Consider the following 24,141-nt stretch of genomic DNA (forward strand, 5'->3'; position numbering starts at 1 on the left):
CTGGGCATCAAAACTTACCTCAGTCGGCTTAATTTCAGCACATGATCACAATAGACAGTATAAATCAATTAATTACATCATGGGTATTTTTGCTCTTAAACCTTTTTGGTTAATAAACTTTAGGTAAACTGAAAATTTGTTAATCCATATTTTCTTATTGATTCATAAATCTGAAAATTTAGATTACCGCTCTTTGTGTTATCTTAAATGAAATGAATAATATTCAAACAACTTGAAATCTCTTTATAGCTCACGTACAGATCTTTCTATCCTCATTCATCAATGTAAAATATTTTTCAAAATTTTACATTAACGCAACTATTAGACAATGTGGTGACTGTTTTTAATGCATCCTCTTCAGTTTTTAACGTGACTGGCAAAGTGATTTTTCATTCAGAATAATAACTTTTTGAAGGTGGCTGTTAATAGTCGTTCTCTCATGTTGATTGTTAAAATAATTAATAGTATTAGTTTGTTTGAAATAATTTTGTCCTATTCTACTTGATATTAAAAGTCCCTGTTAAGTCCAGCAATTACTTGTGTAAGTTTTTAGATACGTTAATCGGATATCCCATTTTCTTTCATTATCAAATGCAAAATTACTGAAATACCGACTAAGATCAAGAACAGTTTATTTTAGAAAAAAGAATTATGTTGTAACAAGATCATTACAGCCCATGTTTACATATAAAATACCTTTTCCTGTCTTTATTTATTCATTAGCTGGGTGTCAAATAAATGCCTTCACACTAAAAAGTTATTTTCCAAATGATCTGATTTGGATATCGTCATATAATAATGTATACCAGTGAAGTTAAGACTGTTTTTGCGATTTCTGATAATCAATACTTTTCAAGGGAAACAGTTCCATTAGGTTGTGGTTTTTTATTTTTCGAGTTATGCGAGTATAATTGTTACGATTTCAGCTTGCTACTGAACACTTCGTGGTTATTTAAATCTAGGTTGAAACACATCGAATTTCTAAGAAACGCTATAAGTATAATGGGGAACAACTTGAAATCAGTGATAATTCTTCTACTCGGAATGGCTATTTTACAGAAACAGTCTTATGGTCTGATCCCGAATGGTCCTCCTCTCTCATTGGTTTAGATTGCGCCCGTACAGCTTTAAATATTATTGTTGGACCAGATATGCCACGGCCTTTACTCATGGAGGATTTGATCGAAGGTATTGTATCTGTAGTAAAACAGCAACTAGATTGTCTCATTCATAATATTATGAGTAAGTCCCATGTTTTTCATGTTTTCCTTGTTCCTTCATTGTTTTTTACGCTGTGTCCTGAATTCACAAATCATCTTTATTCATATTGTAAGAACTTTCATCCTTAAACATCCATCCTAATACCTACTCTAAGTGTTCTGTAAACGTTAAAATTTATGGCTGTTCTAGGATATAAACTGATTCACAATAACTCAACATTATTTCCCTGTCTGTCCGTCTGTCTGTCTATCTATCTACCTACCTATCTATCTGTTTGTCTCTATCTACCTGGTTGTGCTGATTTCATTTCAAGTATTTTTCAGCACTGTTTTAGGTTTTGTGTAGAAACAACAAAAATTCTTTTAGTTCTCCATTCCATCGTGCTTAATTTTCTTGAGGATTTATATTTTTAATTTATTATGATTATATCGTAACCGCCGTTAATTCAGTCGCCTAATTAATTGTATAAAACTTATTAAATTTATGTCTTTCATTGCAGGAGTTACTTCTCATACACCTCATTATCAAAGCTCAGCTGTGTCACCAAGTTTTTCAATACTGGGTCATGTTGGTTATCGAATAACACAAATTATGATTCTACTAGTCAATCTTATGCGATTACAGCCCAATCGTTTTACAGATAATTTAGTAATTAATCTTACTTCACTCGGGATGGCAATTCCTTCTTATTCTTTGACATCAGGAACCAGCATAACGAATGAATGGAAACGATTTTTGCTCTCTCCACAGAAACTACTCAACTTCATAAGTCATACTGAAAATTCTTCGGAATTCATGGGTTCTTCAGCAAAAACGCTTGGTACTTTGTTTATGGTCAGTTGGCCAGAGCACCTACAACGCTCAAGTCTTGCACTTTTAGGCACTCTTTATGGACAGTATGAAGCTCACAGGAAGATGATTGTTGATGAAATATTTCGTACGTTTTTATCAGGTCTTGATGTCAAGCGAAAATCTGCACCCAGTGTCAGTACAGAAACTGAAAAAATAATATACCCATCCGATAGGCGGACTGCTAAAACCTTCCGGTATGTTTCTTATGACTTCAACTGTTTATTTCATTATTTTGGAATAAAATACTAGCAATCTCCGCATTTTTTTATTTTCTGATGCTACTTGTTTCTTTAAACCCTGATAAATGGGTAGGTTTTAAACCATTTGGGTATTCATTTAAAGTGCATGAACAAGCGAGTCACACATCTGTATCTTTTTTATGCAGAGAGATAAATATAATCAACATAGATGCTGGAATGGATGAGCATTGGTCCAAGTTACCATACTTGACTCAGGATGCTGTGTTCCCTTTAATAGAAGAGTTAATTGTTTTTTCTTTACTACCTACTTGTAATACTACCATCATTTTCAGATGATTTCTCCCCACTATTTTTGTTAATTTTATTCGTGTTTATGCAATCTTCTCACCAAAATCTTTCTTAAATTGCAACGATCTTACAGCTTGTTGTCATCTTCATATTTTTATGAAGAATATTATGGCTCTAAAGCAAAATCCAATGTATCCCGTTCAATCCAAAGTGAATCTCCCCAATATTTGTACATCCATGCACTAAGTGCCCTCTTTCTTTGTATCACTCAAGGTTTAATTCACACACCGAATTTATCTTTTCCTGCAAACAACTGCTCTAACCCGTCCGTTCGCAAATTTCCTTCATCTGCTGTGTCTACTCCAACACAAAGTTCATTTGTTTCCGAAGCCGTTACAATAGATAACGCACAATTCAATAAAGATGAAAAACATGTATTGAGCAGTTATAGTACAGCTGTTAGACATGCACATTACCTGCTATCTGGTTTATTCAAAAGGTAGGTGAATAACGTAAAATGAATGCTTTTTGTTATTAATCAGATAAATCAATATTTAGTGAAAAATAATATGGTCAACTCATATTTTCTGAGTAATATTTTTTTTCGGTGCATTCAAATTTTCATAGAACCAGTGAAAATCACTCAGTGTCACTATGCTGGTAGTCATTTATTTACAGTCACACCTATCCTTGTCTTTAGATCTAAATTTTAAATTTAGAAGCTGTTAGGTATAAACGATTATCACAGCAATGTAAATGTATTTATTTTCTCTCTTTGGACTATCATTATCTTTTTGCTCTGCGTCTTATTCACCTTTTATCCGGTGACGTTATTATTCCTTTTTCTATCTTCGTAAATTTATCTGTTTTTCTACTACTGAAAAGCGTGACCCTCTGAAGCAATACATTATTCGCAGCTCTATTTCCTGTCTAGAGGAGCAACGTTAGGCGATGCAGTCCCATGGTAATAGGTGACCAATAATTGATTTGTATGCCGTTCGTTCCCTCAAGATCCCGGAGCTCCTGTACATCATTAATTTGGAATCAGCATTTTTCAACTCCCCTAATTGGACCCTCCGTGTCCACCAACCCGTTTAAGGTATCGGAGATTCACCTTTCTTCCTCCCATTGAGTATGCCTTCTCTGTCAGTGGCTGTATACGTGTGGTCACGTGAGATCATTTCGAGAGGGAGAGCGGACTCTTCCCACCCTCGGCTGTACTAGGGCATTTTGGAGCTCTACAGTTAGAATAAATATACATAGTTGGTAACAATAAGTATAAAAGCATTTCTGGTCTCTATCACCCACAGTTGACTGGACGCTTAGAACATTTCATCGACGTCACTCAGTGAGATTTGATTAACGACAAAAGGAGACAGATACTAGACCAAAAGACAAATTCGTCCTGAACGTCTCGATGAGCTACTCCTAACCGATGTTTTCCAGATGGGGAGTGACCATTTTATAGCCCGTTTGGAAGGAGAATTCGAACACTTTTCAGTACTGAATTGCTGCTAGAAAGGTTGGAGGACGAGTTGTATATATTCGTAGTTTTCATGTTGGCGAGATCGATTTCATGAAATCTTACAGGGTTATCAGTCTAAGAGAACCAGATGCAATGAAACGGAGTGTTGGGAAGTTGTTTTATGGTGTGTTATGAATGTATAGAACCTAGAATGGTCAAATGAGTTGGACCGAGCTACGAAGAATCATATTATAATGCGAGCGCGTATTTATATGCGTCTTAGTGGACGTAGGAACGACGTTGCAAGGAAACCTCTTAGGGTTATACTTAACGCTAGCCAAGCTAGGAATATATTTCAGGAACAACTGGAAAAAACAGTTAGGTAGCCATGTAAGTGATGCCCACCACGAGGCAGCGTGGAATGATATCCGAAAAGCTGTGGAAACAGCAGTGATATCTGCTAGTAAGGTAAACCATAAGGTTAGGGAGAAACGCTATCTCAGCAGCATCTACCTCATAGATGCTCGACAACTCATCCCATCTGGCTCTGAGCATGACGAAGAGCGGAGTCAGTTTAAGCGCAGGCTGATAAGAAACCTACTCAATGGTCGCGAATAGCGGTGGGTAGCGAAAACAAGAGGTGGACAAGGCAGCGGCAATAGGTAACAGCAGACAACTGTTCATACTTGTCAAGAAAACCGGTAATAGGAACCCGACTGTTAGCGAAAAGATCTCGGAAAAAGATGGACATATTATTCATTCAATCTAGTAGACTGGATCGATGGGCAGAACACTTTAGGGATCAGTTCAACTGGCCTTCAGCCACACTTCGGTTTCCCACGATCTCCAGTCAACCTGAATGGCAAGTTAATTTAGGTCCTCCGACTCCTTATGAAGTTGAAAAAGCCATAGGAAATCTGAAGCGAGGGAGGGCGACAGACACTAACAGGTTCACCCCTGAGATTTTTAAGGATGGTGGTCCTGTATTAGCAGTTAGATTGACTGAGATCTTAGATAGAATCTGGGAACTGGACGTAATCCCATCTGACTGGTCTCAATCACTGATTGTGCCGGTTTTTAAGAAAGGACAAAAGTCCTCTTGTGGCAATCACAGAGGAATCAGTCTGACTAATATAGTGTCTAAAATATTAGCTTCAATAATACTTCGACGCCTAACCAAAGCTCGTGAAGAACAGACTAGAGAAAATCAGGCTGGTTTTCGACCTGGACGTGGTTGTATAGATCAGATATTCACACTACGTCAGGTTCTAGAACAGACATTCGTTCAGACGCCCCACTATCGTAGTATTTCTCGACCTTAAGGCAGCATTCGACTCTGTTGATCGTGAGGTTCTATGGCAGTGTTTGTCATTGAAAGGAGTACCGAAGAAGTACATTAACCTTGTAAAGGCTCTCTACTCGAACACAACTGGTAGAGTGAGAGATTTTGGCGAACTGTCATCAGAATTGATTACCTCAAGTGGTATTCGTCAGGGCTGCCCACTCTCTCCATTCTTGTTCAACTTTGTCGTCAACGTACCTTTAGAGATAACACTTTCCTCATCTAAATTTCCAGGAGTTGAACTTCTACCAGGAGATTCACTTGTTGACCTGGAATATGCCGATGACATAGTTTTATTTGGTGAAGACGCTGACAAAATGCAGAGTCTTCTGATCACTCTAAGCAACAATGCAAGCATGTTCGGGACGCGATTCTCCCCCTCGAAATGCAAAATGTTGCTTCAGGATTGGGTTGCGTCGTCACCCGAACTAATGATAGGGAGTGAAGTAGTTGAGCGTGTTGACCGCCTCACTTATCTTGGAAGTCTCATCAGACCTTGTGGTATAGTGTGTGAAAAAATCCGTCTATCAACCAAAGGACGTGTTTACTGCACAACAGTTCGTCCCGTCCTACTTTATGGCAGTGAAACATGGCCGGTAAGAGTAGAGGATATTCGTAGGTTGCTAGTATTCGATCATAGGTGTTTTCGAAACATTGCTCGTATGTCCTGGGACCATCGAGTAAGTAATGTAGTTGTTAGGAAATGGGTACTAGGTAAGGATGGCAAATCGATTGATGAAGTAGTGAAACTTGATCATTTGAGATGGCTGGGACATGTGTTACGTATTCCAACCACCGACTGCCCCGACGTGCGATGTTTTCTGATGTAGGAGTAGGTTGGAAGAAAGCTATGGGCGGCCAGACCAAAACATGGCACAAGTCCATGAAGTCACTGACAAGTAGACTGCGTCATGTTGGTAGGTGTAGACTACCTGGTTGGGATCTGCGAGACGATAGCAACCGATGGTTAGAGACCTTAAATGACATGGATCAAAATCGTTTGGCGCAGGTGCATCCACTCTTCGTGTCCTCCCAAATTCTAATCTTCTGAATTCTTCATGTCCTTTTTTCCTCTTTCCAAATTTATTTCACTGTATTATACTCCTTGAATAACATCTTCAAACCCTAGTTTTTCTGATTACTGCTTATACTCTTACTACCTCTACCACTACGGGATTTGGATCAACAACTGCATCTCTGTGCTTATGTGGAACGGCAACTCGAACTGATGTACGTACGTACGAAGTTCTACGTTGTCTGTTGACTGACTGACGAAGGTGCAATTAACGCCGAGTATATTCCCTTAACCGTCCGACTTAAAATACTGAATGTCACCAATAGGTGGAATACCTCTTGAAATGAGTTTCCAAGTTTCAGGCGTATTTGAAGACACATTTGTATTCTTGGCAATTTTCTTAAAGGTAAATAACGTGACCCGTTTATAAACCCAGAAAATACTGCAGTCCTTGCAAAGTGCCGAAAATTTTCTGACCGGTCGATGTGCTTTATTAAGATGTGTGAAAATTCTCTAAAACAACTCGTGTGCTAAATCTGATCGTACAGATGTGAAGTTTGTGAGTCCTATTATCTTTTCAGGAGACTTCCAGGACTTCAACGTGTTTTATTTTGTATTTATCGTTTTTTCATAAAAAACGATAAAATAAGTAACAGAATATTATTTATTTTTTTATGGTAACCAACGGTTATAAGGGTGAATTATATGGGATTACCACGTTTCCAATTTCAGAAAGTTACTGTTTGAAAAATCACAATAATTATAAATGTTCTGGTATCACAAATAGATCACAGTCATCCAAATTATTATCAGTGGCTTTATTTAATATTATATGTTTAGTACAATATGGAATTCTGAGAAAATAGTATTTCAACAAGTTTCTTTTACAAAACTAAAGAGATCGATATCTGCATGTGCATTCGTTGAGTAAATAAACTATCTGGAATTGAATGAAATGTTCCCTAACAAGATAATAATATGTACAACTTTCATTTATCATCATGTTTAAGAATATATTCCATTGACTAGCTCAGCTCTTATAGCCTGTTCGTCGCCTAGTATATTTGCTAGATGAGGTATCGTAAAGCTTTTACACCTTTGCTCGAGTGCATGGATTCTAATATATTTCCGTCTCGTTCCACTATAAGAAATACAGGGAAAAAGATATGAATGAAAACGATGGTTACTATTTGATCGTATCACAGTTACCAGGAGTTTGGAAGATTTTAATTGTCCATCCTTAATCGTATTCATAATCAGTTGATAAGAATCACCACACACCGTGCTGGCTGTCTTCAGTATTCCCCGCAACACAGCAAAATCGTTTCTCAAAATCGGAGAAAAGAATAATGGAAAACGGTAAAAAATAATAGGTAATACACAAGAGTTAGCAAATCACCAAACAAACAACTTTCTTCGATATCAGCAAACCACGAGAAGACCAAAAGGGATTAACGGGAAAACTTACACTAAGATAAATAACCTTCGACGTTGTTTTCAGTACAGAATCTCGATTAGTACAAAATTTATGGGCTTCCAACAGAGTGTTCAAGTGCTGTTCATGTCTCAGTTTAAAATTAACATTTCGACATCTGGGGGAATTAAGTTTGAGATATTTAACAACAGTCATCGTTCAATGAGTGACAAGAACTCATTCTTATTAAAGTGATGTGATGAGTCAGAAATCTATAAGTCAACCCTAACACACTAATAACTATTTTTAGTATTATTTCTTCAAATCTATAAATGGAACTCTAAACTTGTATTTTTTTGTTTCGTTTTTTCCTATTTTCAGGGTTAGTTTGAAAGCTGAATACGATATACGATCTGTATTGGAAACAGTTACAAATGATTTATTAAGCGTTACTTTCCATGCACCTATAGAATGGCCAGCCTCAGCTATTCTTCTCAATGTACTCAGTAGTCTTTTAATCCAACAACTTAATCAAACAAATCAAAACGCCAATATTTCGACAAATCCTACCACTTCACGTTCTCGTAATACTGAATTATGTGGTAAACTTCTAGCTGTTGATACCCTTGCGTCATTGATTGTTGGTCTAAAACGTGGAGCTAAAGTATATAGCCTAGATTTACCATCCTCATTATTCATTCAAAATAAAAATCATTCTGACTTGGAGGACGGTAAAGATAATTGCATGAAAACGAATAAATGTCAAACACGTTTAATTGGTTTATTATCATCTCCAATCCCAATAATTCACCACTGGTATTTTTCGTTCTATGATATCCTTCAAATGAGTAATAAAAACGATGACTCTAATTTTTCAGAAGTTTGTGAACGGTTAAATTTGGATAAAAATATAATTTATTTGCCAGATCTTTGTTCGAAATACTACGATTTTCTTCTTCTGGTAAGTTTATTTTGCCTTTCAGATTATTCCTCAACATTCTATTCTTCATGGTAAAATCGGAGAGAAATGTATTTGTCATTTTAAATATTAGTGATTGTTAAACAGTATTGACAAAGATTTATCTGGCTTACAATCCTATCTGCTTCTTTTTATATAAGTAGAACAAAGTGACTTTTAGTAAACAGAATGTCTCAGTTCGTGGGTTAATAAGTGACATCTTAATTTATGTATCATTACTTTAAACGATCTACAACATGCTACCACTCATACTGCAATTACGGCACACCTTCAATGGCTAAGCTAACATGTGGTTCGATTCGAGTTTCGTCCTTGTACTTCGATACGTTCATCTGGGTAGTAATATCCTCATTTAGAGGAAAACAATGACGATGTTGTAAAAGTTTCCATATTATTGATTCAAAGGTTGTCTGCTTTAGTTCGAAACCTAGTAGTAGTGATTCGTTGAAAGTATCAAAGCCATTACGTCATGGTGGGAGTAACTGCTGTTATTAATTAACTGTTTGGATTGAAGTCTTTTTAATATATTGATTATTGTTTATGCTAGTCGCTCAACCTGCTTTGATATTAGATAATGTTACGGTAGTAAATCCTTTGATAAATATAATTGTTTTTACAAGATAGTTTCATTAATTTTATGTGCAGATATGCCATATAGTACTAAGGTTTAGGTTATATGGAGCGGGGCTTAGTGGTTAAGATGTCCAACTTCTGCCTCTCCTATTTCTGTTTTCTTAGCCGGGTAATATGATTTGCTCTCACATTTAGAGCGTGGTTCATGCCGAAGTACCTGACGACTAGGTTTTTAAATGGTTTAAAATCTTGATATCAAAATTAAATAGAGCCTTTCAGTGTATTTTGATGCTGCAAATATAATGCTGACACTTGCCTATTTGTAGACTGCTCACAGATTTCATCTTGCTGCATGGCTTCATAATTGTAACAGAAACGTCCCGGTCACAAATTTAGACATCCCTACCGGGAGTGCGAAAGATTCTTCCTCCAATTCTACGAAAAACAAAGCTTGTGTGGAAAAACTTCGGCATCAATTACTAGCTGAACTTTCTCTCACACATTTAAACTCGCCAGTATCTGGACTTGGTTTTCCGTTTGCTAAGCAAAACATATCATTACTCTCTGCAGCTTGTATGGGATGCCCTAATTCTTCGCAGCATTTGTCTTCACGAAGTCGTGCAAACTGTATATGTTGTTCGGGCATGGGGTGGGGAGGTTCATTTCTAGCTCAGTCCATGTCATCCCAACGTTTTATCGCATATACTCACATGCCAAAATTATGCAGTAACATGCGATTTCGTCTAGTTGCCCATGCTCATATTTCTGCGGTTTATCTCCTTGGCGCCCATGCGGTTTTGCCGAATTTCGACGTGCTTTACGGTTTCATTTGTAAAGTAAGTATAAGTATATAAAAGTATAAATTCAGAGTAGCTCTTGCCTACCGTTTTTCATCTTAGAAGTGTACGAAAGTTTGATTTTGATGCATTTGAATTAGCTATTATATTGCATAAGTTCCATCTGATAAACTAGTAGTTTCTCCGGTAACTCTTAATCAAATTTAACCACCTATAGACTAATTCGTATTCTAACCGCCGTCTTAATCTTTTTTACTTTATCCATGTACTTAGTCACTGTCATCGTGTTATTTGATCAATGTGCGTGAAAACTACCCTCATTATCTTCGTGGTTAGTTAATTAAATAATAGTATGGAATATCCCCTTAATCGTTGAAAATTTTAATTTTCAATTACCAGTTTTGGAGTTGAACTCTGGCCTCACGTAATTCGTTTAAGCAACTGAGTAGTATCATCATTCTTCGTGCAACAGTGCATGACTCCAAACCTAGGTATACCTAGGTAATGAATTAATTGTAGATCGTTAATTCAGCAAAAACTCATCTTATTAATTAATTAAACTTTTGACGGTTCTATAAAGAGTTCAGGTTATCGTGATTTTGTTATTAAATGTTAATTCTTTCTTTAAAAGATAACTTCAATGAAATTTTCCTAGTTCATTATTTCCTAAATACAGTTCGATTTTGATTGCTTTCAGTTTACTAGATTTGTTATATTCTCAATATCGCTGCTCTTACAGTAAAATGTGTAAGAGATGTTCTTGAAAGTCAACGTTTAAGGAAAATAATCACTGAGTAGTCGACATTGGTAGTTCATTTTACGTTCATCTGATGCACAACTTGCTTTTGGTATTTGTGCAATAACTGGCCTTTAAACTGAATGTGTGGCCTAATGTCCCTCTATAGTGGACCTTCCCGTTTTTCTGAACACCTAATCTTCTGTTAAGGTAACATTTAACCTTTGTGCTCACATATTTCATTAAGCTTTGTAATCGATTATGACATTTGCATTAAAATTAGAAAATTGAAGACAGTTGAATATCATGACTGAACTCGGAAATGTAGAACGTCAAGTTTCAATAGGATTATAGTTCTACCCGCGAGATCTGACGATCCTGTGGTTGTTGCTGTACGCCATAGAAATCTTAAACCGGGACAATATAACAAATTCGTTCTATGTATTTTTTAAAGTTTCTTCTGTTGACTTTGGATCTTGATAAAAATTGTTTCAAAATATCTAATGTTTAATAGTGAACTTTTTATTAGATGCACTTTAAAGATATTGTTATGTTGATTTTTAATTTTGATTGGATTATTCTTTATTGTATGGATGTGGTGGCTAGTTCTGTTATGCTAAAATATTTTTACGAAACTTAAAAAGTTTAAGTTTCTCTTCATTTCTTAGTGTGCTGCATATAATTTTCCACTTTTAGTTAGCCGGGGAGTCGTCAGTACCTATGCGGTCGAAAGCGTTGCGTTGTCTTGCTTTAGTTATTGATGCTGATCCGAAGTTGATGTCTATAAATAAAGATACTAAAAATAAAAGCACGATTTCATCGAGTCCGATTTTCGATATCTCCAACATTGTTCGCGCACGTTTATTGGACAACTCCACAGCCGTTCGCGAAGCAGCTGTCGACTTGATCAGTCGATATTTGACATTGCGTCCACAATCCTTAGCTGAATACTACTCTGTTATTGTGGAACGTGTCTTGGACAAGGGTGTCAGTGTAAGAAAACGAGTTATTCGGTGCTTTCGAGATCTACTACTTAATGATTGGAATAAATTTTTAGATTCTTCAAATTCTGGTTCTGATGGACACAATTCCTCTTTGATTGGAAATCAGATGTGTACAGATATTTGTCTGAAACTTATTCGCCGACTTCACGATGAAAACAGCATTCAAGTATGTCTTTTATTGCGTATATATATACCTCAATTACCTTTTTTGTAACATGATATTCGCCAACTGTGGTTTTATACATAAGGCTATAAGTAACATCTTCCATGTAAATTTAAGTGATACTACCGTATTTACTAAAACTGAAGTACTTTAGGTGGGATTCAAATCCGCAACTCAGTCGTTAAAACGTGAGTGCTTTAACTACCAAACAACTACTTCGTTGTTGGATGCAAATAAATGAAATGAAGTCATTAATCAAATGCTCCACTGATTTGTCCGTAGTTGGACCATTAGATGGATTAGTATTTCAACTACTGTAATATTTTCGAAGGGTTTTTTAATCTCTCCCTATAAGTGCTTTATTTCATGTAATCGCTCAACTAATCATCACTCAGTGGAGTAATTTATTGTTATTTCATTACATACATTCGCCTCTAGATTTATTCTCTCACAAAATGGCCTAAAATATTTTTCCTAGAATGCTTTTATTCTCTGCTAACGTTCTGTTAATTTTCTTTTCTTTTTTAAAGAAATTGATTACTGAAGCCTTCCAAGAACTATGGCTGACTCCAATATCGAAATCACATTCTCGTTTCTCAAAGGTTCTTGATAGGCGTATCATAAGTTTAGCATCAGTGACTGTTACTCTTAGACCGAATAACTTTGACCTGTTGAACACGTTCATTGTTCAAGTAAGTATGAATCATATTTGAAATAGTTACAATCCCATCCCGCCTTGTAGAAATCAGTTACGTCTCTTATTACCATAGAAAATACTCTAAGAACTTTCTGTTTCTATTTAGGATCTATCTTCAGGGGAACCACATCCTGCAGGGTCTCAGTTTGATGCTGCGTGCAAGCAGATTATTGGCCGTCTGATTGTTCTAATAAAACGACGTATTGGTAAGCTTGATTGCGTCATATATATATATATATATATATATATATATATATGCAGTGGTCTCATATATTATAGTTTACGAATTCTTGCTTCCCCATTTTTGTACTTTCATAACACTAATAAATGATAAATGTATCCTGTTTGTATACTCGCCAATGAATGACGAATTTGGTTCTAGACTCATGCATTTAGTTTGATCAACTTTGAAGTATTGATATGTGTGCAACTAATATGATATGTGATTACCGATCGAAATATTGAACAAAGTCTCAGTTACCCTGTAATAATAATAATAATAATGGAAATCTGTTGTTGATCACCATGTTGCCTATCTGATTACATTGTTTGGTAATATACTTGTTTGGTTCAACTCCATAACCTTCGTACGAAAAAGATCAAACTCTAAAAAAACTTTAATCAGTGAAGCATCTCGGTAATCCGTTTTACAAAACTGTTCTCGCAAAAAGTTGCATACGTAAATATCATATATTTCAGACGACAAGTGACAAGTGATATTTTAATATTAGATCTGGTCCTATAGCTTAATAAATGTAGTTGTCATAATCTTTGGTTTATTTGATATACTTTCTCAATATATTATTATTACCATTTGTTATGACCTTGGGTGTCTGGCTTTTCTATCACACGTTTTATCTACCAATCCGAATACGACTTATACGAATCTTCACACTAGGCCAACCAATGACGTTCAACCGGTGTGGGCAGTTTAGCGTCCTTATTGGTTCTATGTCCTCCGAGCCCTTCCACTTGAGTCCAGAACACAATACCAGCTTCCGTAATATGAATCGAATCGAACCGAATCGAATCGTTTATTTCAGGCATACTTGGTTTATATATCAATCAGACAGACCGCAACGTACCATAAAATAGGAAATAATATTTGTACACAAATAAGCCCAAAAAGTGGCTGTGAATGTGGGAGGCAGTAGTTAATAAACTGAACATAACTTAAGAACCGTAAATCGTACAATAATAAATTATAGGTCAAAATGAAGCTTATCATAAAAGGAATATAAATATACATAGTGTAATTGTTGAGTAGTTATACAATAAGAATATTTATGGAATGTTAGTCCATGAATAGTCCTTGGAAGTTACCTGTAATTTAATCTTCACCGGATATAACACCATTCTAATTATTTTGATGGGGTTTTGTTCTCTGAGCTGGATGGTTTGGTCGTGGAGCTTTCATCGTTCTTCTGAACGACATCATCAGCACAAACTTCAGATAGAAGTGAAGTGGTCGAATTTCTCCATATGTGTTTCACAGCTTGTTCTGTGCACCTCGATGTTGATTGGTTCTTGTTGACCTTAAATTTATCATTGTTTACTTCTTTGTTTTGGTTGTCTCCCATTGGTTTGATTTTTGTTCCCATATTTATGCATGGTTTTCCTGATTGGTTGATAAATTGGATTGATTTCAATATGTTTGTTGATTGCTGATTGACCTGAGTGCCAGGCTTCTAGAAATTCTCTGGTGTTTTGGAGTTTCCTCTGTCTAAGATTTCTACATTTTCCCAATCGAATGAGTGTCCGTAGTTATCCACGTGTATTGAAATAAGTGAAGAAATATCATGACGTTTGACTGCTAATTGATGTTCATGTAGGCGTAGGTCAATCAGCAATCAACAAACATATTGAAATCAATCCAATTTATCAACCAATCAGGAAAACCATGCATAAATATGGGAACAAAAATCAAACCAATGGGAGACACAACCAAAACAAAGAAGTAAACAATGATAAATTTAAGGTCAACAAGAACCAATCAACATCGAGGTGCACAGAACAAGCTGTGAAACACATATGGAGAAATTCGGACACTTCACTTCTATCTGAAGTTTGTGCTGATGATGTCGTTCAGAAGAACGATGAAAGCTCCACGACCAAACCATCCAGCTCAGAGAACAAAACTCCATCAAAATCATCCACCTGAGCTACAAATCTTCTCCACCATTCTAATTAATTGGGATTTTTCAATTGTTTAAGACATTTTAGCTTTTCCTCAGTGTCAAGAGTAAGTTATTTAGCTTATGTAGTACTTTCATAAAAAATGATTGTGAAATTTCGACCATGAAAGTGGAAAAAAAGATACTGTTTTAAAAGTATTAAGTCAGAACTGCATAACAAATGATAAATATTCACGTACAGGTTGTGTATTTGCAAGCGTAATCAGTTATCTATTGGAAACTCTTTACGCTCTTGCATAATGGAGACCAGTAACAGTAAATTCTTCCAGAAGAATTATCATTACAGTGTGTAGTCACAAGGAAAGTGTCACTCACTCAAATACACTTCTAGCATCATTGTACCTAGTCTTATTCATTGTGAACTAAAAGGTTAATTGACATCATGTAAATATAAGTCTGTCCTTTTGGCTTTATTAGCTGTTTGTGTACGTTATCGTCATAGTTGCTTTTCGCTTGTAACTAATTGAAATATCGTAATATGCCTTAACCTTTTATTTCTCATTCACGCTTTGCGACCTAACTGCTTCATATACAGCCACTGCTCCAGCTGGAGAAATATAAGAAGGCAGGGCCATAATAAACAAATTTTGCACTTCCAAAATTTTGTAATGAGTTACCCCAGTAACAAAATCAGTTGTCTACTTGTGTCATAGGCAAGATCAATACATTATCAACATTTTTTTGCCTACCTACGGTAACATTGTCTGTTCACTCAATTGTTGTGTATACAACCATTGTTAGCTCACAGGAACCCCCCATTCCTAATCTGTCAATAAAAAATTCTGAAAAATCACACAAATACCTCTCATTTTAGACCATCAACGCACATGATTTTATATTTAGCTTACCTGAGTATAACACCGAAAATTATGAATTTTAAATAAGTGATTTTCAAAAAATCCACACATAAGTGAATTAACTGTAATTTATTAACAGCAAGATATATAGCAATAATTAATACGTTAAACGTTAGCTTCCAATCGCGGATATATAAAATCTCATGAAACAGTAAGAAAAATCATAGAAAAAAAAAATCCTTTCTCCGCCTTTTCACAATACACCGGATGCTTTCTGGTCCGTATTGCACTGAAGAGGTTTTGTAAATGACTCAGTAAAAAGAAAATTTACGTCCATTTTTAGGACTTTAATTGATTTAATATTGTACATACTTACTTGTTTACCATGGCTGGCTATTGTAGGTCCTTTACTGGTCCCAAGTTCTAAACAACTGATAAAGCAAAGTCACCCAATGGAATCTCGGAAATCGTCACAGTCGCTTTCTTTTCTGTCGAATATGCATGGTCTTATGGCTTGTTTACATCTGGTCAGTTATAGTAAACCTAATCTTGTTCGCCCCTACGTTGGTTTTTTAATGGATCTTGTGCATAAAATATGTTTATCTGTTCCTGGAACACTGACTAGCACTGGACAAGCGGAAAATCAAATGAAACCAACAAATACGCAGTTCCTTTATCACCTGATCAATGTTGTGGAAATTGTACTCACAGAAATAGCAAGCAACTTAAGTGAGTCAGATAGTCCTCCTATGGAAGAAGCTATGTTTGCCGGCGTTCCGTAAGTTTTCGTTTGGTGTTTGTGTTTGATCTGTGTTACGTAGATTTACACAAGCACTTTTTGTTTTATATTGTGAAAGTCAGATGTTCATGTAAGAATACAAACGAAATGGCAGGTCTTAAGTTATGACCAAACTGAGAATATCTAAGGAGAACAGAACAGATTTTTCCTCTGAATTATACTAATGAAGAAGCTGTAGTGTTCTATGAGCTGGATTGATGAAGAATACAATACATCCAACTTCCTTACACTGAGATAAAGATATTCTTGGTCATCTCATGAATAAGATTTCGTCATTTTTTGATATCTGTTAATTTGAAAAAATACGATCAATAGTGGTTCAGTTGTTATTCCAAGGAAAATCACTATCCCTACCTATTTCTGTTATTGCTAGATAGTATATCAGTAATCCTTTGTCATGCATTGCAATCTAATAAACCTAACTCTTTTAGAGCTACATAATTTAGATGAGGTTATACTATCAGTCTTTTTGGATCTTCGTATTTGCTTGATTTTTGTATGGATACGCCAGCTGCAAACATCAAGTGTTATTAAAATTAAATGTTGTAATTTTACTACTTCTTTTATATTTGCCTTGATATGAGCATATATTGAGTACGTTAACTTGATATTTCTTAAAGAATTATGCTACTCTAAATAACGTCTGTGTAAACCGATTTCGTGTATTTATTCGGTGCTAAGCTTTATGTTCACAGTATTGTTGTGTTTATGCTTACGTTAATCATCGTCAACGTAAATCTCGGAATAAATGTCCAATAGATCGCACCATAAAAAGATAAAACTTATTAAATAAATAGCAAAAGAGTCAAATTAGCATTAGCATCCGTGTGTGCTGTTCATATTAAGGGATTCGAAGCAGTATTAGCATTTATATTCTGACAATGATCAGAAACCTATGCAAACAGTGAAATCATGAAATGTAAATGTGTTAGACATGTATTCAGATTACCAAGAAGGCTACTGGGGGAAGGCTCCCGGTGGACTCAAGGAAGCTCTAGAAGGGCCGAAGACATTCCATACAATCACCGTGTAGCTCTCCGATTGGACAAATGCTAAGAACCACTGCATGCTGATTGGATGATTGTAATGATTTCGTTTTTACTAAAAGCTATAAACACCTGAGTGTTTTGTACCATATTTGACTGGTTCGAATAGGATTCCTTTCCATTTTTCTTCTGTCTTCTAACTTGCGATTTGGAGGGTTCAAGCGTTTGAGTTCTCAAATTGTACGCGGCATAGCAGAAATTCAAGTTCCAGATGTGGCAGACACCATCCAATGTAATAACGTATTGAATTGCGATAGAAGTAAATTAAAAATTATAAGAATGGGTAGAAAGTGGATTGAGTTAAGTATGAATATTTAGTCTGAATATATTCAGATTAAAGTACTTATTTTAGAAAACATTTAAAAAATGTTCGCTTGTGAAGGGTTTGGTGTTTACGAGCTCTGTTTTAGTGTCTAACGACCTTGAGGGCTAATATTTTGGCACTGCTGGGCATACAGATTCCTCTATGGTTACCACTCGGGGATTTCTGTGCGTTTCTAAGAATCGGGATGATCAGTGATGTAGATCAATCACATGATTTTTCCAACTTCTCAAAGAGTCTCTGATCTTTTGTCTGTTACCATTTTAGGTTGTTTCGGAATATCGAGTGACCGGAGAGTAACTGGAGACCAGTAAAACTGCTCTTGGTTTTTCCATATCTTACTGTCGTTCCTGACGATCATCATTGTGTACACATTTTATCACTCTACTTTTAAAATGTTTCTGATCCTCATTGTTTTCAAGGTCTGCTTGCATGAGTTTCTTAGCACCTATCAAATCAGTAAAAGTTTCTAAAGTCTATCGATATTTCTTAACCTTCCGGTTTAAGTTGTTGATTGATATTAATGCTGTGTTTGCAGCTGTTTTTATAATATTACAAGCTACCTCTTTATTATCGGCTAAGTGATTGTCTGTTTCTTCCTTAACCTTTTTGCGTTCTGACTAAGCTCTAAACCATCCTCATATTGTGACTTCTGCGTTCAGTAAAATTCATGGAATTGCTTGCTTTCGCTATAACACTAATGGGGTCCAAGGAGTATGTCTCCAGAAGGAGTGACAGTCTTCTGATGGGACTCCGAAGGTGGTCGAAAGCGATATGGTGTGTTGATGTTGATATTTACTAAATAAGACAATGTCCTTCATGATTAAGGTTAATATTTATTATAGGTAAACAGCCTGTTTGAGGATAATTGTAGCTGGCATTCACTAATATCTGTTTTCCGAACTGAAACACCACATCAATCTAGCTATTGCTTAAACTGGATTATCTAACTTACTTGGGTTTTAAAATCATGTACTATGATAACTTTGTCTGAGATCCTGTATTTTTGAAGGAAGTCGAAGGATTTCTTGTAAAACCTGCGTTTCGCCCCACTGAACTGCAGTCGGTGGAAGTGTACTCATTAATGGCTAAAAAGCAGACAACACGGTGTATCTCCGTCTGGATTTTTGATTAGTTTGGATTCAAGCGTCTGTTGACAGGAATTTATTCCATATGTGTTTCTTATACTTTAGAGTTAATGCTTAACTTCTTGTAATCTCTCTTCCGTTATGAGAAGGCAAAAACGCTCAAAATACTTTTTATATGTTATTTGATTAAAGAAATATTTTATATACACTTTTGTAACGAAATGGTGCTAAATGTAATGATTATTTGTAAGCTGTTTTTAGCCCTGCAAATATCCATATGGTCAGTCATAGTGTATCTTTATTTAAATGTTTTTCCTAGACGTACTAACTTCTTTCAGTTACAAAATGATTTACTTCAGTTTGTTCAACGTCAAGGTCGTTTGGTTGTTGATTCAGCTTTATCGTGTTTAGCAGTGCTCGTTAATCAAGTTTTAAAAGACCAAACTCAAGTTATATGTTGCTTCACACAATTCTATGGTATGTATTTTACATAAATATCTACTTTTCGAATAATTGTTTTTTTTTACTTCTGTACAACATTCTAGTTGTTACTAGAATGTATATTATAATTAGAAGTTACCTTTTATCTCATTGACACAACGTCATTTCGTTCTCCTGTGGTGAAATATCTTTTGATTATTGAAATGACCTTTAAATAAAACGTATTTGTCGTTTTCACATATTTTATATTTATCTCAAACTTGAACTCGTTGTAAGGTAGGATACATATAATTCCTGTTTAGTTAGTATTATAGTGTTATTAATCAAACTGTGCATGCAAAATAGTTATCAAATTGTTGAGCACTTCGAGGAATCGTATGTAATATGATTTCTTTAATTACTCTTCATTTAAAAGGTATTGAATATGCACCGTATCTAACCAATTGGGACCACTTGTACTATCTCCTGTTGTAGGAAGTCTGTAATCAACGTGGCCATATGGCCATTACATTGGTTTAAACTACTTATGTACTAAACCACATTTCATTCTTTTGAATCATTCTCAGGCTTGATATGCTACGTATTTATAAAATTAAAAGTTTGAGTTCATTTTTTTCATTTTTTACTTCAAGGAGTCATTTTCGATTTGTGTCTCTCAGTAGTTTTCCACCTGTATATAATATGATTAAATCATGATTACTACAAATAGACATATAGTAGGATAATAAACATTCATTTTTACCTAGTTTTACTACTTTAATCTTCGATATGCAACCTGAATTTTAAAATTTTTCATTTATCACCGCATCAAATCACGCATCTATGTTCAATGATCATTTACTTATTTCTTTTTAGGTCTCCTTACGGACCTTTCATTAGAATTACGAGAGGCTCTTTCAACTAAGATAAGTACTTCTGCTCGAATATCATCCAAAACTCGACCATCAATATTGCGGGCATTGTACACTGTCGGTTTGATATGTAAATACTTCACATTGGATTATTCATTTAACAGAAATAAGAAATCGGTGAGAGTTCGTTGTTTTGTCTGAATCATTCTGAAAGTTATTTGATTATCATGTTCTATTAACTACTATTTTATTTTTTATATTTTTATTTTATTCAAAATAAAGGGTATGTCTAATTCAAACCTACTGGATGAAGTTGTGGATATACTTATGTTGTTTGCGGAATATGCATCCGTTCGTATACATGTACAAAGCAGCACCACATTTTCCAATCCCAGTAGCTCTACGAACGATCTTAACAATGATGGTGTTAATCCGTCTCATATGAAGTCTGATATGATTGATCCAGATTTATGTCGTAAAGCTATTACTGGTTTAGGATTTTTATTATTTCGTCATGATCAACTTTTCTGTACTGGTTCTGTACAATTGTTTTTAACTCGATTTCTTTCAACTGTTCAAAATTCTTTAACCAATAATCACCCAACTGATGGATCCTCATTTTTTGAGATTCAGTGTATTATACTTGACAATTTAACACATTATTTATTGCAGAAGGAGCGTAAAGCAACTGCAGATAATCGCTTGTGTAAGTTGTTGCTATTGATAGCCTTTAAAAATTATTAATGTAATAAGTCCCTTTTAACTGATATTTGTTAAGCTCGTGCTGTCTAAATTTAATTCAAAAAGAAAATTCAAACCTTCTTACGAACGACTTCAAGTTACCTTAGGAATACAAAGTTTTAATCTATTACCCGTGTTACTCTCATAATACATAAAATTCACAACTATTTTTCTACATAGACCACGGTTATCATCTTGTAGAATTCCTCTCTTCGCACTTACGGATTTGAAGACTCCTGATCCATCAATAATAGTAATTGTGATTAATATTTTCTTTTATTCTCTCCCTCTTCTATATGTCTTATTATCTGAAGATTATTTTTGCTCTGGTTATATGAACCTTGTTTCTTCTTAAATCTTCAATGATAATATAAAATTCATCATAACAGTCTAAGTTACCTACTAAAGATATATATTATGATTATTGCTGTATAAGGCTAAATGAAATGAAATTCAGAATGCACGTCTCATCCTATTTTGTTCTCGTCAGTTTTGTATACCTCCACCCCAGTTTTCTAATCCATCATCTATTTTTTCAAACAGCAACACGTCTACTGATCTATCACGTCGTAGTATCCACTAACTTTTCAAGGGTTATGACAGATATTTTCGTGTTATTTAAGACTGCATTCGATATTGCTCTATTACTATATGGACTCTCTATGCCTCTACCCGTAGCCGCAAGTTGATTATATTTTGAATTGTGGTTAGTTAGGAGTACATCCTTCTGATGAGACCCCACTGTGATAAATAAAAAACACCACAAACACAGGCATATTTGTGCACTCTTCTAATTTTTACATTCTTTATGTATGTATCTTAGTGTTCACATTTCTGATTATGATATTTTAAGCTCTGTAGGAAATATACTAATTACCCCTACCTAAGATTTCTATTTTCCCACTTAATGATTGAAATATTGATGCCAATTTATCTTATAAATATCTTGGAGTAATTTTAAGTTTGGTTATGAAGTCGATCTGTGAGATCAACAGTTTTTGACGTTAGTCTGTTTCCCATTTCTTATCCAGGGGCTACACGTTCCAAGCGTGAATCTCTCAAAGAACTAACTGATCAAGTAACTGGTCACAGCAGTGCAGTTGCCCAAACCTATTTGCCCATAGTTTTAAAATATTGTATTCTCACCCCGTCTGTTAGTGTTCGCTCTTCAGCCTTAAGCCTAATATCAACTATATTACGTCAAGGATTAATTCATCCATCTCACGTTTTGTCTTCCCTGATTTGTTTGCAAACTGATTCAGACCCAAGTATTCGTTCTCGTGCTTCAGTTTGTCTTACAGAAGCTGAACAAAAAATTCCCGGATTCGCCGCAGTAAGTTTATTTTAATTTATTTTTATTATGTTTGATGTTCATGGCTTTAAAATCAATTGAAATGTTGATTGCTTTCATACTACCAGTTCATTTGCAATAATAATACAAAGTTCTAGATTACCTAGATATTAGATCTTATTTTACAGTTCCGTACCTACATTTAATGGGGAAATTTAAATAAACTTACATTTTATTGCTTCTATACAGAGTATTCAATAGGCTAACGTCACTGAATACATATATTTGGTTGCTTAGTCAACATCAAAGATAGTTGACATCTGTGGATTATTTTTTCTAGATTTGTATGAAATCTTACTGGATATAGACAAATGTTAGGTTATAAGCTACTTCAAGGATTGTATATCGTACTTGCTGTTATCAGGACCATGAAATTTTGAAACTTACAAGTACTCACCATACGAAAAGAATCAGTGGTTGATCACTGAATTACTCCTTATCTAAAGTTTGCTCTGGTGGCTAATAAAACATTTGTAATTTGTGTTTTAATCCATGTTTACTGACGAAGTTTCTTGAACTAATAAGTAAATTTCTTCACCATTAATTGTCCTATAACTAATTATGGCATTGTTATCATGTATATTAGGTAAACGAAGACTGAACTGGAATAAGTCAGGAAACTAATAATAATAACTGGAATAATAGCGGATTTTAAGCCATTTAATCAAAGCTCCGTTCATTTTATTTTGAATACAGAACCCATGGAGACCTTGGATATTTGTGTTCTAAAATGTCTGCATGTTAATTCAAATATGTTTATCAGTATATAGGAAATATAGTAGGTTAGTTTATTTCCTGTCTATATTTTGTCAGCGAATTTTACTTTATGGGTCTCTGAGGGTCTAGTTTGTGCGGAGTATTTTTTTCAAAATAAATAAGTTCCCTAAATATTTAACAAAATTTAAAAAACCGATTTGTCATTGTTTTAGATGATAAACTTCAGCCTACTTACAATTCAAAAGAGATTTATGCATTACCCTTGACTTTTTTCATAGATGCGAGCTGTCTCTGGAATTCGCATGTCACATCAGTTGCAATTAATTATACACACTAATGAGTTTTCTTCACTCATAGTTCGCGGAGCTAAAGATTCTAAAACCGCTTCTGAAAGTAAATCACTTTCACCGACAAATAATTCTACATCTACAGTATTTTGTATAAATTATGGACTGTACAACATGTTGAGAACTAATCGACAATATCGTCGATCGTTAATTGTTAATTTGTTATCTATATTTGATGAATACCAGGTAAGATAATCAAGATTTCAACGTTTTTGTATTCTGTGAGCTTCTTACTGCACTTAACTATATGACACAGTCTCCAGTGTTACGTTTGAAGGCATTCCCCACTTGAATAAAATGCCTCATAGTAAAATTCTTTCATTTTATGGTATTTTCATTTAGATCCAACTAACTCGTCTTACGAATGAGAATGACGTCATTTAATACAGGCATAAATCTATTGTCTTTTAATATTTGTTGACGTTAAGTATAGTTATCACCATAAGCTATAAATCTTCCCTATTACTACAATCAGCATGATTTTTTCATAAATATAAGGCTTTAGGTTGCGAAGGTTTGACTAATATAGTGTCTAAAATATTAGCTTCAATAATACTAGGTAAGGATGGCAAATCAATTGTTGAAGTAGTGAAACTTGATCATTTGAGATGGCTGGGACATGTGTTACGTATTCCAACCACCGACTGCCCCGACGTGCGATGTTTTCTGATGTAGGAGTAGGTTGGAAGAAAGCTATGGG

General features: G+C 35.0%; 1 protein-coding gene across 2 annotated transcripts in view; it reads left to right on the forward strand.

Moving 5' to 3' along the window:
• SCC2_1 (Sister chromatid cohesion protein 2) overlaps window positions 1–24,141 on the forward strand; it is a 61,955-nt gene that overhangs the window by 26,634 nt on the left and 11,180 nt on the right. Inside the window, exons 8-21 of one of the 2 annotated variants that reach the window (XM_051210841.1) lie at window positions 963–1,242; window positions 1,721–2,267; window positions 2,695–3,060; window positions 8,179–8,758; window positions 9,676–10,185; window positions 11,579–12,052; window positions 12,580–12,741; window positions 12,853–12,952; window positions 16,141–16,516; window positions 19,313–19,470; window positions 20,290–20,462; window positions 20,568–20,991; window positions 22,058–22,359; window positions 23,373–23,627. In XM_051210841.1, the coding sequence (XP_051070856.1) occupies window positions 963–1,242; window positions 1,721–2,267; window positions 2,695–3,060; window positions 8,179–8,758; window positions 9,676–10,185; window positions 11,579–12,052; window positions 12,580–12,741; window positions 12,853–12,952; window positions 16,141–16,516; window positions 19,313–19,470; window positions 20,290–20,462; window positions 20,568–20,991; window positions 22,058–22,359; window positions 23,373–23,627 (4,707 nt within the window). Of the gene's footprint in view, window positions 1–962; window positions 1,243–1,720; window positions 2,268–2,694; window positions 3,061–8,178; window positions 8,759–9,675; window positions 10,186–11,578; window positions 12,053–12,579; window positions 12,742–12,852; window positions 12,953–16,140; window positions 19,471–20,289; window positions 20,463–20,567; window positions 20,992–22,057; window positions 22,360–23,372; window positions 23,628–24,141 lie in introns of both variants that reach the window. The other variant, XM_051210840.1, reaches the window with a different exon arrangement.

Source organism: Schistosoma haematobium, chromosome ZW, assembly GCF_000699445.3.
Source record: "Schistosoma haematobium chromosome ZW, whole genome shotgun sequence".
NCBI lineage: Eukaryota > Metazoa > Platyhelminthes > Trematoda > Strigeidida > Schistosomatidae > Schistosoma > Schistosoma haematobium.